This window comes from Pelophylax lessonae (assembly GCF_965119305.1).
Source record: "Pelophylax lessonae genome assembly, chromosome: 4".
Taxonomy (NCBI): domain Eukaryota; kingdom Metazoa; phylum Chordata; class Amphibia; order Anura; family Ranidae; genus Pelophylax; species Pelophylax lessonae.
In genome coordinates, this window is record NC_138771.1 from 600,058,333 (window position 1) to 600,076,114 (window position 17,782).

Genomic DNA, 17,782 nt, shown 5'->3' on the forward strand with positions numbered 1-17,782 from the left:
CCTTTAGTTACAGCTGCATGTGAAAAGAAGGTGAGAAAGCTGATACTTCCAAGAGTGTCGATCCCCCATGTTCCCTGCTGTGCTCAGTGGTCCCACCCGCCAACCCCTATGTCACTACAGGACTCATCAGAGATGAGATGAGTTGGTGGGAGGAACCACTGAGCACAGCAAAGTGCAAGGAGATTGACGCTGCCAGAAATGCTGGTTTCTCTAGTAACTTAACCCCTTCTCGCCTAAGGGTAAAACAAATCTAAAGGTCTAAGCACAATTTTGAAACGTTGACATGTGTTAGTAAAACCTTACATATCATTACAACTACTTTGTGCATCCAGGTGAATTATGACAAAGGTAATGGGGTGCAGCGCCAAATGGCGCTGCACCCCATTACCTTTGTTACCTTGTGGATTACCATCATATCCTTTGGTGCTAACACCCTATGTGTTTTATAATTTTTCAGATCACTTCAGATCAAACTGTTGTCGGACTGAGCGCGGTTACTTTATTTACTTATCCAGGTGAATTATACCTTGTTTTTCAGAACAAATTGGACTTTCTTTTGGTGGTAAATGGTAATAAATATCACCTGAACTTTTTAATTTTCAAACGAAAACTGGCCCAAAATAGTATATTTTTTAAATTTAGCTGTATATTTTTTGTTACTACCATAACCTTTCACCAAAGAACAACCCAAATTGATTGATCACTGTGAAAGCAAATCAGAGGCTATCACAGTGATAAAGTGACCCAGAATCAGTAGTTTTGGATCCAGATCGTTAGTACAGGGCCCGGGTCTTTCTGTAAGACCCCCGATCTCTGTGCAATAATAATGAAAAATGTTAAAGCAAAAAGAATCGCCTAGTTATCTAAAGCCCCGTACACACGTACTGATCGTCGGCCGAACAATCGGCCGTCTTTTGTCCAGGGCTGTCGTGTCTGCTGAAAACTGCAAAAGACTGCACACCAATTTTGTCGGCCAACAACAGCCGACTGCAGAAGTGATGTTATGTGATGGTTAACTTTCCTTGTCTTTTTTCTTTTCTGAGCATGCCCAGTCTTGCTAATCTGCTGTCTGTCGGCCGAAATCTGTACTGACTGGCGAACAATCGGCCGTTCTGGTGACGGCCAACAAAAATTTTAAAGTCTGAACGACAGATTCTGTTCGGCCGAAAATGCGCTGTCGGAAGCATCATACTAACAAGCCTACAATCGGCCGAACGGTCGTCGGCTGAATATTTACGGCCGACAATCGGTACGTGTGTACGGATGTGGATGTGTCATCATCCACATAAATGGAATGAATGCAAATGAATACGTATTAATTTGTTGTTGTTTATTCTTGTTGGACCAAGAACATACAAATTGAACTAATGGTCTTTCGACGAAACTTTGTTTGTTCACTTGGATTCAATGATGGACACTTAATTATGATTTGAGATTTATTACTTTTGTAGTTACAATTTTTGTTTGTTTATTGTGCTGCAATTCCTCTTTTTCACATTCATGTACCCTGTTGATTGTCTAAAGATACAGATGAAAGTTCCAATGGACCAAGAGACTCTCCACTTCTCCTGAGAAACGCCGTATGTACTATGTACTTGTACACTATTTGGATTCATCTTCACCAAAAAACAACCTATGCAGATAAGGGTGTCTGTAGATAAAAACAAGCCATGCAGCTCTGACCAAAGTTGAAAAATACCCTTGCTATAGGTGTAAGCCAGTTACATACCTTGTGAAGCCTGACTACAAAACTTCTAGAACATTGCTAAGGACGTTTCTAAGAGAAGCCTGGTGTTACTGTTCATCTTCACCATCACAGGAGTGAGCTCTATCTCTGACTCAAGCTCCTTCACATACTCTTTCTCTCCTCTGATGCAGTAGCTCTGAGCTTAGAGTTTGAGAGCTCACTCCTGTGATGGCATAGTTACCAACAGTCCCGATTTGCCCGGGACATTCCTGGAAATCAGGCCAATGTCCTGGACTGAGCATGCCCAGGGCAAAATCCTGAAAATCCACCTCTGTCCCAAACATGGGGTGTGGCGCCGATGTAGCACGAAGATCAGTATTCCCCTGCAGCACCTGTGCATGTGCCGGTTTGAGGCACAAGCCGACTACGGAGCTGCTGCCGCCAAACAAGGGACACGGCAGACAGCGGGACACAGCCTGCGGATTGTGAGTGGAGCTGAGGATGGCTCTGGGCACTGATGAGACTGCATTGATGGGCACTGATGAGGCGGCATTAATGGGCACTGATGAGACTGCATTGATGGACACTGATGAGGCAGCACTGATGAGACTGCATTGATGGGCACTGATAAGACTGCATTGATGGGCACTGATAAGACTGCATTGATGGGCACTGATGAGGCGGCATTAATGGGCACTGATGAGACTGCATTGATGGACACTGATGAGGCAGCACTGATGAGACTGCATTGATGGGCACTGATAAGACTGCATTGATGGGCACTGATAAGACTGCATTGATGGGCACTGATGAAATTGCATTGATGGGCACTGGTGAGGCGGCATTGATAGGCACTGATGAGACTGCATTGATGAGCACTGATAAGGACGCATTGGTGGGTACTGATGAGACTGCACTGATAAGTCTGCACTGATCGGCTCTGGTGAGACGACACAGATGGGCACTGATGTGACTGGCCATTTTCTCACAGACAGGAGAGTGCTACTTGTCAGCTAACAGCATTCTTTTACTTCTATCTTTTAGACTTTTAGATAGAAGTAAAAAATGGTATTCACTGACAAAGATGGTATCTCCTGTTTTCAGGTAGCACTGTCCTGACTGTGAGAAATTGGGTATTGCACTTTTAAACCCATGTAGCCAGGATTGGACTACTAAAATGTATATACTGTACGTTCATATGCTTATCGTTGTTGCCGGAGTTGTCTGTGTGCCCCTTTAACCACTTAAGCCCCGGAGGATTTGGCTGCTTAAAGACCAGGGGGTATTTTGCGATTTGGCACTGCGTGACTTTAACTGACAATTGCGCGGTCGTGCGACGCTGTACCTAAACGAATTTTACTTCCTTTTTTTCCCACAAACAGAGCTTTCTTTTGGTGGTATTTGATCACCTGTGCGATTTTTTTGATCATGCGCTATAAACAAAAAAAGAGCGTCAATTTTGCAAAAATAACAATATTTTTCACATTTTTTTATATGAAATTCCCCCCCCCCCCCCCCAAAAAAAATGTAAAAATCAAAATTTTTTAACATTTTTGGCCAATTTGTTTTATGCTACATATGTTTGGTAAAAACAATCGCAAAAACCGTATTTTGATTGGTTTGCGCAAAAGTTATTGCGTTTACTAACAAAGGGAAAGATTTTTGTCATTTTTGTTGTTTTTTTTAATGCGTAATGGCGGCGATCTGCGATTTTTTTTGCGGTACTGCGACATTGGGGCAGACAGATCGGACCCTTGACTGACATTTTTGACACTTTTGGGGTTACCAGTGACATTTCTACAGTAATTAGTGCTATATATATATGCACTGTTACTGTAAAATTACACTGGCAGTGAAGGGGTTAACTTTATTTGAGAGGGAGGGGCTGTGTGTGTCACTAGGGGCGTGATTCTAACTGTGATTGGCTGTGGCTTGAACTGTAGGAACAATGATCAACGGTCCTACATAGTTGAACCGTATGATCATTGTTTCTACACCGGGGAGAATGACAGGTGACTTGTTTACACTAGCCGCCTGACTTTCTCCCTCTCCCCCGACGATCGCTAAGTGACCGGCGGACATCGGGTCCGCCGGTCACACGCGCAGGGGGGGTCCGTGACCGCGCGGGAGCTGGGGGCGCGCCGCCGGCGGTGCGCGCCCGCTCCCCCGGGGCCTTTACAGGCTAGTGACGTACCGATACGTCACTCTGCCTGTGAGGGACTGACCGCCGCAGTATATGTACTTGCGGCGGTCGGCAAGTGGTTAAGACTGCTTTCAGGTGGAGGTTGGCTTCTCACAGGAAGTGGAAGAATTGGATTGTGGGAGATATAGTCCTGTATCGAGAGCAGACTGTTATTTGGATTTCTGAAGTTACTGTACTCCCAGGGAGCAATGGGAAAGTGAAGGACCATAAGAGAAACTATAAACAGTGTGAATGCTCTCTTGCTTCTGGGACCAAGCGAGTGCAGATCAGTCTGTTGTGTGCTCACAGAACTGTCAGTGGCTGAGGCCTAGTAAACGAGGCCTAACCCGAGTGCGAAGCTTATCCTCAACGGAGCAGATGCTGATAGCTACAGTGTGGATGCTGACACAGTATAGCTGAACAGAAAGCAAGTTGAGGCCAGACGGACAGCCTGTGGCAGCAGAGTATCGCTCACTCCCAGACACCAGAGCGTGGGAGAGCGCATGGCCTGTCCTACAGGATCCTCACAAATGGACATCAGAGAGATAAAGGGTGCCTGTGTGGAATCCTGACCGCAAATATAACCTTTTTCATCAACACACTGACCGCAGACACTATTGCACCCCTTAAATCTGATTCCCCCCTACCTTAGTGTACTGCCTTGCTCAGAGACAGGAGAGAGAAGGGAGGAAGGTGGTGGGGGGGAGACTTCATTCACAGACATTGGATGGTGAGCTCACTCACCCAAGGATAGAGGCTCGGGCATCGACACCTTTCCTCCACAATGTATTTACCTGCTGCTGAGCTTCATATTTCCAGCTCACCCATCCCTTTCCTGAGGCATGGAATGCCGGGGATTTGAATGTCGGTGGGACAGACAGAGGGGTAAGGGCAGGAGGAGGAACAGCAGATTGAGCCCTCTCTCTTCTCCTGTCCATGTATAAAAGTGGAGCCTGTGGGCACACCTGTGTTGTGTACCTGGCGGTTGTGGTACTCTGAATAAATTGTCCGGGTTTCAGGTGGTCTGAAACCCAAGGCACACACTTCAAAACCCGGACTGTCCGGGTAAGTCCCTGACGGGTGGGAACCCCAGCTTAGCAATGCCTTAGAAGTTTTTCAGTCAGGCGTCATGAGATACGTAAATGGCCCTTCGCCTAATGCAAATGCATTATACAACTTTAATCAGAGCCACACTGATTGTTTTATTCTACTGACTCCCCTTATTTGCATATGCAGTTTTTTTTTAGGTAAAGGTGAACTAATCCTTTAATTCTGAAAATGGAACTGTTAAAAATGTTCATTTTAATGTTTTCAGTGGAATAATGCTTTGCTTGCAACCAACATTGTAATATTGTGAAAAAAAAGTATTATAATTGTAATAGTAATTGCAAAAAGCAACAGGTGCCTCAAAATTTAACTTTATAAAAAGTTGTGCTGTACTACTTTCGCCTATGCAGAAACCAAGTGGAATAGAACTACAAGTACCAACAACCCTGTCCAGGCTTTTCTCTGACAGGGAATGCTGGGAGATGTAGTTTCCGGCCAGCTGTATGGCTCGCTCACTCCCTATTTCCGGGTGTCTGCAAAATCATGTGAGTAGGGGTGGGTGATAGGACAGGTCGACCAATAAGCTTCGCCCCTCCCCTGACGGACATCAAATTGCTAAGCAATCAAAGTTGAAAAACCTGCCCTTCCCTCCTAGCCCAGCCTCTCGGCTTCACCGCCCTTCCTTTGCGATGACGTCGCGGAAGCCAGCACCAATCACAGGCCTGTGTTGTATAATTGACGGCACTCGCAACCAATGGAGCATGCCGGGTGGCGGCCGTTGGGTTGAGTGGATGGCAGAGGAAGCTGAGCGGTAACGGGGGAGAGCTAGCTGCGGAGAGAGCGAGAAGCCACCATGGGGAACCGGGGGATGGAGGATCTCATTCCTCTCGTCAATAAGCTCCAGGACGCCTTCAGCTCCATAGGCCAGTCGTGTAACCTCGACCTGCCGCAGATAGCCGTGGTGGGGGGACAGAGCGCCGGCAAAAGCTCCGTGCTCGAGAACTTCGTAGGCCGGTAAGTTTTCCCGGACTGGACCTCGGCCGCCCAGGGGGGGTTCGCTTCTGTGCCGCTCTTAGTCGCTTTTTGGTATTCACAGAAGGACTTTGCGCACTTTGCTTAGTTTTCTCCCTCAGGCTGTTCAATGAGTGACGTCACGGGGCTACGCTAGTTCTGCTGACAGAGGCGCAGCGCGGCTTGTCTTCCCCCTGAGAGGTCTCCAGGGTGACGGGGGGGGTGGCTCTGTGACACCAGGGACTCGGGGCCTGTGTATATAGATACTAGAGGGAGGGGATACAGCATTCATATCATGTATATTACACATATGGTGTGTGCCAACAAGTGGCTTTATATTATACTTTCCATATTGGAGCTCTTTATGTTTTACCTGACATCTTGTGACACCCCAAGGACTAAGCGACCGTCCTGTCCTGCGTGGACCAATGCCACGGCACATAGAAAGCACTTGTTTCCTTCCGAAACACTGTGGTGATGTGGGTGGCGGATCAACGCAGGCATGGCGCAACCGCGTCACAACGCACTGCAGTACGTAGGCGTGATGGAAGCGTTGGCGCTCTTTGCACGCGGGCGTACAGAGTAATGCTGGCCATGCGCTATACTGAAAAATCATTCAAAACTCCGTCATTTGGATCGATCGTTTGTTTTTCAGCCAGTTAGTGCCGGTTCACAATATTGAGGTGCGGGAACACTGCGAATATACTGCGTGTTCCCGCATCGCATCTGCAGCACAGGCAGTTCACACTGCAGTATGCGATGCTCAGGGGGTGTCAATTAAAAGTTAACGACACCCCCAGTTGCAAATGCATATCGCAGTGCGATCTGACAGTTCGCGCAGGAATCGGATCGCACTTGTGTGAACCATCATGCAATCCGATTCTGCTGCGGACCAAAAAAAGGGTCCTGTGCGAGTTCACTGCGATTGCGGTGCGAATTCAGCCATATAAACTTTTTATATGGCTGAATTTGCACCGCACATGACATCGCATGTGATTTTAGGAGCAGTGCGCTCCGAATTATATGTGATGTCTGTGATTGCATAAGTGCTGGTTTACATTTGTGCGGCTTGCGAGATCGCATGTAATTCGGAGCGCACTGCTCCTTCATTACATGCGATCTCCTGTGCAGATGCGAATTCAGCCATACACTTTGTATGGCTGAATTCGCACTGTATCCGCACCAAACACGCACAGGACCCTTTTTTTTTTTTTTTTTTTTTTTTCAGCCGCATCAGAATCGGATCACACAGTGGTTCACACTTGTGCGGCCTGTCAGATTGCACTGCGATATGCGATCAAACTGGGGGTGTCGTTAACATTTGACACCCCCAGCATATCGCATATGGCAGTGTGAACTGCCAGATGTGCGTTTGCGATGCGGGAACAGGCTGCGAATTCGCAGCCTTCCCGCATCGCACAAGTGTGAACCGGCACTTAGTTAGGATTTCTTTCTGGGGGGGTAACTGCTGATTTTTAATATATAGACCCTTACCTGTCCAGGGTGCTCGCAATGTTGGCACCTCAGGCGTTTTTCGGATTGGCTGCCGGCGCCATTCATAAGGGAAACCGGCACAGCCGATCCCTGCTGCGCGTGTGCGAAGCACGCTGTTCTTTCTAACTGGCCCTGCGGCGGAGGAAGGAGATGGGGGGGGGGGGGGGGGAGGGGCTGAACATCCAAGGGACGGACGGTGCTGCAACACTGTCTCCTGGAAGTGGGGAAGGGTACCTATCCCCCCTGAGGCTACGTTCACATCTTGGCGTTGCTATTTACAGGCTTTTTTTTTAGGTGTTTTTATGGGCATTTTTCAGGCGTTTTTAGTTGACAAGTGCCAATGGAAAAAAATAAAAACGCCTGCAATCTGCCCAAAAAAGAAGCTCATGTACTTTTTTGGGCGTTTTGCCTTAAAATGTCAAAACGCTCAGATGTGAACAGGGGCCATTGAAATGAATAGGATTTGTCTTGTTGGGCGCTTTTTGAGCTGATCCTTGAGCAGGAAAATGCCTACATGTGAACTTAGCCTGAAAAGTGGCAAATGTGTCATCAGAAGTGGGGGGAGGAAGCAGATCAGCAAAGTTCCATTTATGGGTGGAACTCTGATTTAGCCCCGGCTCACACTAAAGTGATACAGATTGTATGGCTGAATTCGCATCGGATTCGGACTGAACTCGCACAGGACCAGTAGAATTTGATCGCATGGTGGCTCGCACCAATGCAATCCGATTTATGTCCGAACTGACAGTTTGCACATCGAAATGCAAACTGATCTGGGGGTGTCGTTAACTTTGTATTGACACTCCCAGAGATTTGCATATGGCAGTGTGAACTGCCTGCGCATTGAATGCGATGCGGGAACCCGCAGTGGATTTGCAAGGTTTGCATATGTGTGAACTGGCACTTAATGGGCACTAATCGTTAATCGGTTGTGACTTTTTTTGAGCCAAATAAACACAGGACAAGTTTTGAAATTTTTCTAACGAACGATAAATTGAAAAGTTAATGTGTTTCTCGGCCAAACTGTTTGCACTAGATATGTGACAAAATAAACCAAAGCGGGTTTGTTTATGTCCATTGAACGATTTATCGGTCGTTTCATGATGGCACAATCGTCTTCTCTCACGGCCAAGTGTTCGTTTTTCGAAAATGAGTTTCAAGGTTTTTCGTATACTCCTTTTCAAAAAATGAATGCTGAGCCGTGAGAGCAGACGATCATGCCATCATGTAAGGACCGATAAACCGTTCAATGGACATGAATTCATTTGTTCATTTTTTTTTCACACATATCTACTGCAAACAGTTTGGACGAGAAATGCATTAAACTTTCAAATTATCGTTAGTTTTCGGAAAATTTACAAACTTTGTTTGGCTCAAAATGTCACAACCGATTACCGATTTTTTTTGTGCCCATTAACTGGCCGAATAATGAACTAACTGTCCAAATGAATGAATTATGTCTGATTTTTAGTATAGTGTATGGCCAGCATTAGACTCCTTTTACATGGGCAGTCAAAAAAAAGTTGGTGATTTGCATTTCTTACTGCCTCCCACCTACAAAGTTAGCATGATGCCGATTGAATTAGTATTTATATCATAGTGTGGAAATTTGAATCACTCCCCCCCCCCCCCCCTTCCTGGACATTTCTGTCATACATGTAAAAATCTGAATTTTCTTTTTTTTTTTGCTAGGAAATTCCCCCGACACTCCCCTCCCCCCCCCCCCTTCCCTCAAATATTAGATATTGCCTTTTTTTTTTTTTTTTTTTCTGGTGAATAAAATGATGGGTGTTGCAATTTTATTTAGTTATTTTTTTTGTCACACAAAGTCCAAATTATGCAGACTTCACCTCCGTAAAATCTCCAAGATACGAAACTCCCCCCTCCCCCGTTCATCCCATCCTTGTTTGGAGCCGCTGTACTAATAATCCCATGTCAGTACGGCAATCTCCCCCGCTGAGCAGTTATGTTTTACAAATTATAATTTTATTAAGTTTTACATAGAAATTTACACACCGTTTACATAATCTTATAGGTGCAGATTCCCCCCCCCCCCCATTTAATTTTACAGGCTATAGTTCAACCAGACCTTAATATGATGCCGGTACTGTCTTGATACTTATAATCCTCATATACTGAGGAGTCCTAAAACACTTGCCTGAAAAGAAAAAAAAAAGGGGGGGGAATTATCCCCCCCCCCCTCCCTCCATTACTTTTTTGTGCAACATAAACCACTTCAATCTGTTCCCTAATCTCCAAGGATGCACAGAAAAATATCCACAGGGACCGCACTGCATGGAATTTTTCATAATGATCGCCTAACATTGCAGTCAATTCCTTCATTCTCTGCAGATATTGCATTTCCTCTACCCATTCTACTATTTTTGGCAGTTTAGAAGTTTGCTAATATTTTGGTATGATTTGATAGAAGGAGCTGGTTGGCTGCTGGTTTTCCAGCATGCTCATCTGAGAGCAGCTTCTGTTGGACCAGCTGACCCACACACGGGCCAAATGCCAGCTGGTTCAATAAAAATGTGTCCTGACATTTGGTCCGTGTATATTAGGCATAAGCAACTTATTCACTCCCTTGTTATTTCTCACCTTGATTATTGTTGAGGCCTACCTCCTTGGCAGGCTATCCCCCTTCCCCTCTTCAGTCTATCATAAATGCTGCTGCCAGACTCCTCCACCTCACCAACCGCTCAGTGTCTGCCACTCTGCTCTGCCAATCCCTCCACTGGCTTCCCATTGCCTAACAAAATTCAAAATATTAACCTCAGTCCCCGTTCACACTGGGGCGACCTGGTCGCCTCACAGGTCGCCGTAGGTCGCCTTCCATAGGGAAGCTGCGGACGCGTTCTAATAGGAGCCACACAAGTCGCTCCGACTTAGAAAAAGGGTCCGGAGCTTCTTTGGGGCGACCAGGAGCGACGGTCATAGACTTCAATGTTATGAAGTCCGTGCCGGCAGGGTCCGAGGTCGCGGCGCGCTGCTCGCACCGCGACCTCGGAGGTTGCCCCCCCAAGTCGGATCGCCCCTGTGTGAACGGGGCCTCAATCTACAAAGCCATTTGCCACTAGCTACATCATCAGTTTTGTCTCCAAATATCACTCAAACCTTCCTCTACTGTCCTCTCACCTCCTCCTCTCTAGCACCCTTGTCTCCTCCTCACATGCTTGTCTCCAGGACTTCTCTAGAGCCTCTCCCATCCTTTGGAACCTGCTACCCCAATCTGTCTGGCTATCTCCTACACTTTCCACTCTTAGGTGGGCAATCCATGAAAACTCGTCTTTTTCAGGAAGGCCTATCCTGTCTTCGGCTAATAATTAAATATTTTATTTCTCCCATCAGTTACTAGTGGTGCAATGAATGGAATGAGAATTCCAGTACCGAAAATTCAGGATGCACTAAGCCGAAACGGCACATTTAAAAAATATATTTATGTTTTTAAAATAGAGTTGTATTCAACTTTTTAAGTAATATCAATTTAAAGCAGAGCTCCACTCAATAGGGAAAGCTCTGCTTATCTGCCCCTCCCCACCTTTTTTTTTTTTTTTTTTTGGGGGGGGGGGGGTACCTAGTTTTGACAGGTACATGCTCCCACTTCTGATGATCTTGTCACGGCGAGATGTTACGCCAAGTAAATGGATACCAAACATGTCACGCTTTAAAATTGCACACACCTGTGGAACAGGGACACATTACGGTATGTTAAATTATCCATAGGCAACCTTTCACACAAAGGGTTTGATCGGGTCCGCCTGTGTTTCATACCTGGTCGGATGATCCATTCACCCCTATGGCCGTGTGGGTGTAAATGATGTCTGTTTATACCCGCCTCCATCCAATCCAGCCCGCTAAAAATAAATGGAAGGGGAACTGTTCTCCTCAGTCTAGGCGGATCGGATTGGAAGGCGATCAGGTAACAACCACCCATAGAGTCTGCTCAGAGTGAGCTGTGTCTGCTCTGCAGATACTGAGCGGACACGGACCTGCCATCTGCCTGCTCTGCTCTGGTCAACGGTCAAATCCCCTGCTGATGTAAATTGAGTCCTCCCCATATGAAAGGGGCCTAACAGGTTACCAATTCCGAGTTACACAGGAGGTCTGGCCCTAGAATTATTGCTCTAGCTGTGACGTTTACGGTGGTCATCAGGGGACGCAAGTACAATTTTAGGCTACTGCAGCTTTCTGCCTGTACCTCTATGCCGGCTTTCTGTTAGAAAGCTGGAGGAAACATCAATGAACTTCGAGGGCGCTCATCAGCCGTTGAGAACTACAGCCGTGGCCAAAAGTTTTCAGAATGACACGAACATTCTTTTACACAGTCTGCTGCCTGTTTATGATGGCAATTTGTATATACTCCCAGATTGTTATAGTGATCAGATGAATTGCAATTGATTGAAACATTTCCACTGCATTTGTGAAGAAGGCTTCAGGGCACCCAAGAAAGCTCGGCAAGCGCCAGGACCGTCTCCTACAGTTGATTCAGCTGCGGGATCGGGGCACCACCAGTGCAGATCTTGCTCAGGAATGGCAGCAGGCAGAGGTGAGTCCATCAGCACGCACAGTGATGCATAGACTTTTGGAGGTTGGCCTGGTGTCAAGAAGGGCAGCAAGGAAGCCACTTCTCTCCAGGGAAAACATCAGGGACAGACTGATATTCTGCAAAGGTACAGGGATTGGATTGCTAAAGTAATTTTCTCTGAATCTCCTTTCTGATTGTTTGGGGCATTGGGAGAAAAAGCCTTGTCCAGACAGAGAAGAGGGACCATCAGTTCTGTCATGCCAACGGTAAAGTACCCTGAGACCATTCATGTGTGGGGTTGCTTCTCCGCCAAGTGAGTGGGTTTTCTCAGTTTTGCTTAATAACACAGCCATGAATAAGGAATGGTACAAAAACATCCTCCGAGAGCAACTTCCCCCCAATCATCTAAAAACAGCTTGGCGAGGAACAATGCCTTTTCCAGCATGATGGAGCAATTTGCCATAAGGAAAAATTGATAACGAAGTGGCTTGGGGAACAAAACCTCGTTTTTAAATACTAATTGCAGTTTAAAGCCACATATGTTGGATGATAACCTTTTTAATTGCCATTTTATCCTGTGTGTGTTACTTTGTGTCTGTAGTACTCTACCAAGGCCAAACATTCCAGGGGATGGAAACTTTTTTTGATCAGGGCCATTTGGGTGATTTCTGTATGATTTTAGCTGAACTGTGACAAATGTTTTCATATGATCACTATCCTTAAATTAAAGCACAATTTCTGCCAGGATGTGCAAACTTTTGAGCACAACTGTATGCTTAGATATGCATTACATAATAAACTGTTTGGAGAAATATGTCCCTTTTTGCATGCACGTGTATCTGCAACTACCAGCGTGTGTAATATACTCTAGAACAGTGGTTCTCAAATCCGGTCCTCGGGACCCACCAACAGGCCAGCTTTGCAAGATAACTAAATTACATCACAGGTGATCTCATTTGCTTCTCAGTGATTGCAGTATTCTAGTCTGCATCCCCCAAGGTAATACTTAAAATCTGGCCTGTTAGTGGGTCCTGAGGACCGGATTTGAGAACCACTGCTCTAGAAGGCAATAAGGAAAAGGGCCACAGATTCGGCCCCAGGGGTGTACACATTAATAAAGACAGCTGAATGCTCTAAATATTACAGGTGGTGCTCATTCATACCACCATGCATGCTAAAATGCTTTTGTGCTGGTCTATCTTGTGTTGGGGGGTCAGTGCAATGTGTTATTACAATGCATCACGCTGTTCACTTTTTTTTTTTCTTTCTTTTACTTTATCAGTGTCACTAAATTAGGGCTCCTGCACATGGCACATATGGGGGGGGGGGGGGGGGCATATGGCCATACAGAGTAAAAAGCACCCAAGAGCCCCTGTCACTGCAGAGTTCTGCCCATAAATATGCATTATAGAATAAATTGTTTTCAGAAAAATGCACATACAGGAGGTACCATTGTGTTAAGCCCCTTTCACACTTATGTGACGCGATTTTGAGCAATGGCTCAGGGCTATATACCTCAAAACGCATTAAAATCGTGCCAAAGTAGTGCAGGAACTACTTTGAAGTCGGTGCGACTTCAAAACGCACTGATATGAATGGGGCTTATTGAAAATGGGAAAACGACTTGTCATGCGATTTTGCAGTCCAAAATCGCGGGACAAGTCGCACTAGTGTGAAAGGGGCCTTATGCATGTATAGTGTATTCTATAATGCAATAAATGTAATGGAACCACAGACTCCTTACCAGGGGTGTACATCTATTTATAGACAGTTGCTAAGTGCCCTAAGGCCCTATTCACACCTGAGCGTTTTTCAGCTCTTGAAACGCTTATCTCTGAAGTCTCAAAACACCCAACAAGCAAAATCCCATTCATTTCAATGGCCCCTGTTCCTATATGAGCTTTTTTGTCACCTGAAGCAAAACGCCTGAAGCTCAAAGTACATGAGCTTCTTTTTTGGCAGATTACAAGCGTTTTCGTTAGATTTCAATGCCGGCCCCAAACACCTGCAGAAAAAAACACCTGGAAACGATACGCTCGGGTGTGAATGGAGCCTAAATATTAGTGCTTTTTCACACCAGTCCACATGCTAAAATGCACATGCGTTGTTAAAATACATCACACATTTATTTCTTTTATCAAAGTGTAACAAAATGAGGATGTCTTCTGCACATGGGTGTATATAGGGACGATTTGCAGCTGTATTTGTGGTGCATGAGAGCCCCATTGGCTGTGTAATTCTTTATAGGCATGCATTGTAGAATACATCATACATGGCTGTTCTTGCATTCATGTATAGATATTTCTCTCTGAATGCAGTAAATTGTATCTGGAGAAATATGTCCATATGCATGCACGTGTGTGTGTGTGTGTGTATTAGGGCCGCAGGTCAGTACCCCCCCCCCCCCCCCCCAAGGTGGTGTATGCTTGCATTTATAGACTATAGCCAAGAACTAAATATTCGTTGATGCACTTTCACAGCAGCCTGCAGGCTAAAATGTGCTGGTGTTCATTGTGTAGGGGAGGCGCAATGCGTTGTTTTAATGCATCACAATGTTAACAAATGTCATAAAATCAGGGGTCCTGCGTGTATATAGGAATGTGCAGCTGAACAGAATAAAACAGCCTGGTACCCCAGCTGCTGTGTAGTTCTACCCATAGACATGCTTTATAGATTATGCTATTTGTGGCTTTACAGGGGTAAAGGATGGTACAACAATAGATTGTGATGAAATGCGTCGGATTGAGCGACATGATGACATCACCCAGCATCTGTGATCTCGGAAGGGCGGCGTTTGTGTATAGTTGGCCGGCTGTTTGTTTATACATGCAATTTTATGGTATTTCTATTGGAAGTGTAACCTTTTGGATTACTATTAAAGTTCCATACGGTATTATCATATGGTGAGGTTTTTATATCTTTTGGGGAAAAACATCTTGAGTTTGCGATTATGAGTTCCAAGGAAGGCTTGCAGCTGTGATTGAATAGCGCTTGCTTACTGATTCCAGGTTCAGTGCACTTTGTGCATGGTGGAATTTGCCAATTCTTTTCTTTCCATGGATGGACAAGGCCCTGGCCGGGTATAACCTGAAGGTGTTATTGACCCTTTTGAGGTCTTTACAAGCTGGTTAGCAGACCATTTTTATGGTGGAGGTTATACTACACTTCGAGTTCCAATCTCATGGGACGGCTTTTGATATATCACAATTGGACTTTATACTATATTTTGTTTATTCTTTTTTACTGTTTGCACTGGTGGACTTTCTCATTTTAGAACATCCCTTTTTCTTATTAAATGTATGGTTTATGGATGTATTTCTTGTTAGCACAGCTCTGTTATTGTATCTATTCACTGTGCCTATCCCACAGCTGAGTTGCTGCTTTTGTGAATTTTTATAACTAGCAGTTTCTTCCCTTCATAGGTTTTTAATCAGATTTAGCTGCTTTGGTGTTAATGAAATTAACAGGGGCACTAGATGGGCAACAATGAGACAACCTCCAAAACCGAATGGTTTTACACCCCCCTACTCATCTTTTTTGACTCTTAACTAGCTTTGCATTTGTCTAGGGCTTTGCATCTGGCTAGGGTCAGTCTCACTACTGGTAGCATGAGGTGATACCTGGACCCTATAGAGGTTGCACAGGCAGCCTAACTCCTCCAGGATGGGACCTCAATACATGCCATTTGCTGTCTCCCATCAGTCTCAAGAGCATGGAGGAGATTCCAGGAGACCGTTACTCTAGGAGAGCTGGACAGGGCCATAGAAGGTTGTTAACCCATCAGTAGGACCGGTATCTGCTCCTATGTGCAAGGAGGAACAGGATGAGCACTGCCAGAGCCCTACAAAACGACCTCCAGCAGGCCACTGGTGTGAAGGTCTCTGGCCAAACAATCAGAAATAGTTCATGAGGGGGGCCTGGGGCCCAACATCCTCTAGGGGGCTCTGTCATCACCGCCCGGCACTGTGGAGCTTGAATATCATTTGCCATTGAACCCCAGAATTGACAGGTCCACCACTGGTGCCCTGTGCTTTTCAGATGAGAGCTGGTATACCCTGAGAACATGTCAAAGGTTCTCGGAAGCGGTGGAACACGAAATACTGCCTGTAACATTGTTCAGAATAACTAGTTTGGTGGTGATGGTCTGGGGAGACCTATCCATGGAGGAATGCACAGACCTCTACAGGCTAGACAATGGCACCCTGACTGCCATTTGGTATTCGGATGAAATCTTTGGAGCCATTGTCAGACCATACGCCGGTGCAGTGGGTCCTGGGTTCCTCCTGGTGCACGACAATGCCCGGCCTCATGTGGCAAAAGTATGCAGCCAGTTTCTGGAGGATGAAGGAATTGATGCCAATGAATGGCCCCCAAGCTCCTCTGACCTAAATCCAATAGAACACCTCTGGGACATTATGTCGGTCCATCTGACGCCACCAGGTTGCACCTCAGTCTGTTCAGGAGCTCAGTGATGCCCTGGTCCAGATCTGGGAGGAAATACCCCAGGACAACATCGTCTTATTAGGAGCATGCCCCGACGTTGTCAGACATGCTTACAGACGTGGGGGCCATACAAACTGAGTACCGTAATTGCGCCCCCCCCCCCCCAATTTCGTTTTTTGAGATGTCCTTTGAATTCAGCCCTCTGTAGGTTGATTTTAATTTCCATCAAATGATGTGGCATCCTTTCATTCCTAACACATTACCCAGTCCATATCAGTATAGATATCCAGCACAATATTTTTCCCCATTGAGATCTGATGTGTTTTCATAGTGTTCCTTTTTGCTTCTGTAGTGTCTCTCTGGCATATGTTGTATGATATCGGGGGATGACAAGATAATGCAGAAACTGGGTGTGTTTACATTAGTGTACTGCAAATTGATAGAGCCTGCCTGTCACTAGAACTGTCTCCGTTCTTAAAGAGGAAGTAAACCCTCCTCAGGAAGTTGTACCTATAGGTAAGCCTATGATAAGGCTTACCTATAGGTACTGTAAATATCTCCTAAACTTACACCGTTTAGGAGATATTTACCTTTAATGCAGCCAGTGACGTCACTGGCGCATGCGCTCTGAAGGAACGGCTGATCGTGCCGTTCCTTCAGAGCCCCGTGCCGTGACCGTCGGCTCCCGTGCGCGTGCGCGGGAGTGACGTCACCGAGGCTCCGGCCAATCAGATGACCGGATGCCGCGATCCCGGAAGACGGGCGACATGTCATGTCGCCCGTCATACAGGTAAGAGAGCGGCACGGCGGGGGCTCGTTCTAAGGTAAGTATTTCATAATGAGCTAGTATGCGAAGCATACTAGCTCATTATGTCTTTCTCTTGCAGGTTGTAAAAAAAAAAAAATTTTTTTTAAATGAGTTTACAACCTCTTTAAATGACTCTTCATTGCACATCACTGACAATATTCTGAAAATGCTGTGTGTACTTCTCCCCTTCTTCCTTCTTCTTTTTTTTTTTTTTTTTTTTTTTTCTTCTTCTTCTTCTTCTTCTTCTCTCTACAGTCCTCTGAAGTTGAAAGGCTTGATTGACCAAGCCTTAAATTTAGAAACCTATACATGCTGTGAGTTATGACTGTGCAGTTCTGTACTGGAAGTGTGGTAAAGGGAACTTGGCCTAGAATGATATAGAGAGGTAGCAGCAGTGCTGAAATGCAAACACCTAGAAGTGCTGGAAGTACTTGTATTAGTCTTCAGATCCCCTTGGATGGTAGGAGCAGGCTGTACAAGTTTCCTGGCACCTGCTCATGTCCGAACAAGGGATGTATATATATATGTATATATATATATATATATATATATATATATATATATATATATATACACAATGTA

The 17,782-nt window shown here is 45.5% G+C and overlaps 1 protein-coding gene across 2 annotated transcripts in view; it reads left to right on the forward strand.

Annotated features, from left to right (window-relative positions):
• Positions 1 to 5,668: 5,668 nt before the first annotated feature.
• The window catches only part of DNM2 (dynamin 2), a 256,519-nt gene continuing 244,405 nt past the window's right edge, over positions 5,669 to 17,782 (forward strand). For both annotated transcript variants that reach the window (XM_082254569.1, XM_082254568.1), the window contains exon 1: positions 5,669 to 5,930. In XM_082254569.1, coding sequence (XP_082110695.1) covers positions 5,770 to 5,930 — 161 coding nt within the window. In that variant the 5' untranslated portion in view covers positions 5,669 to 5,769. The remainder of the gene's footprint in view (positions 5,931 to 17,782) is intronic.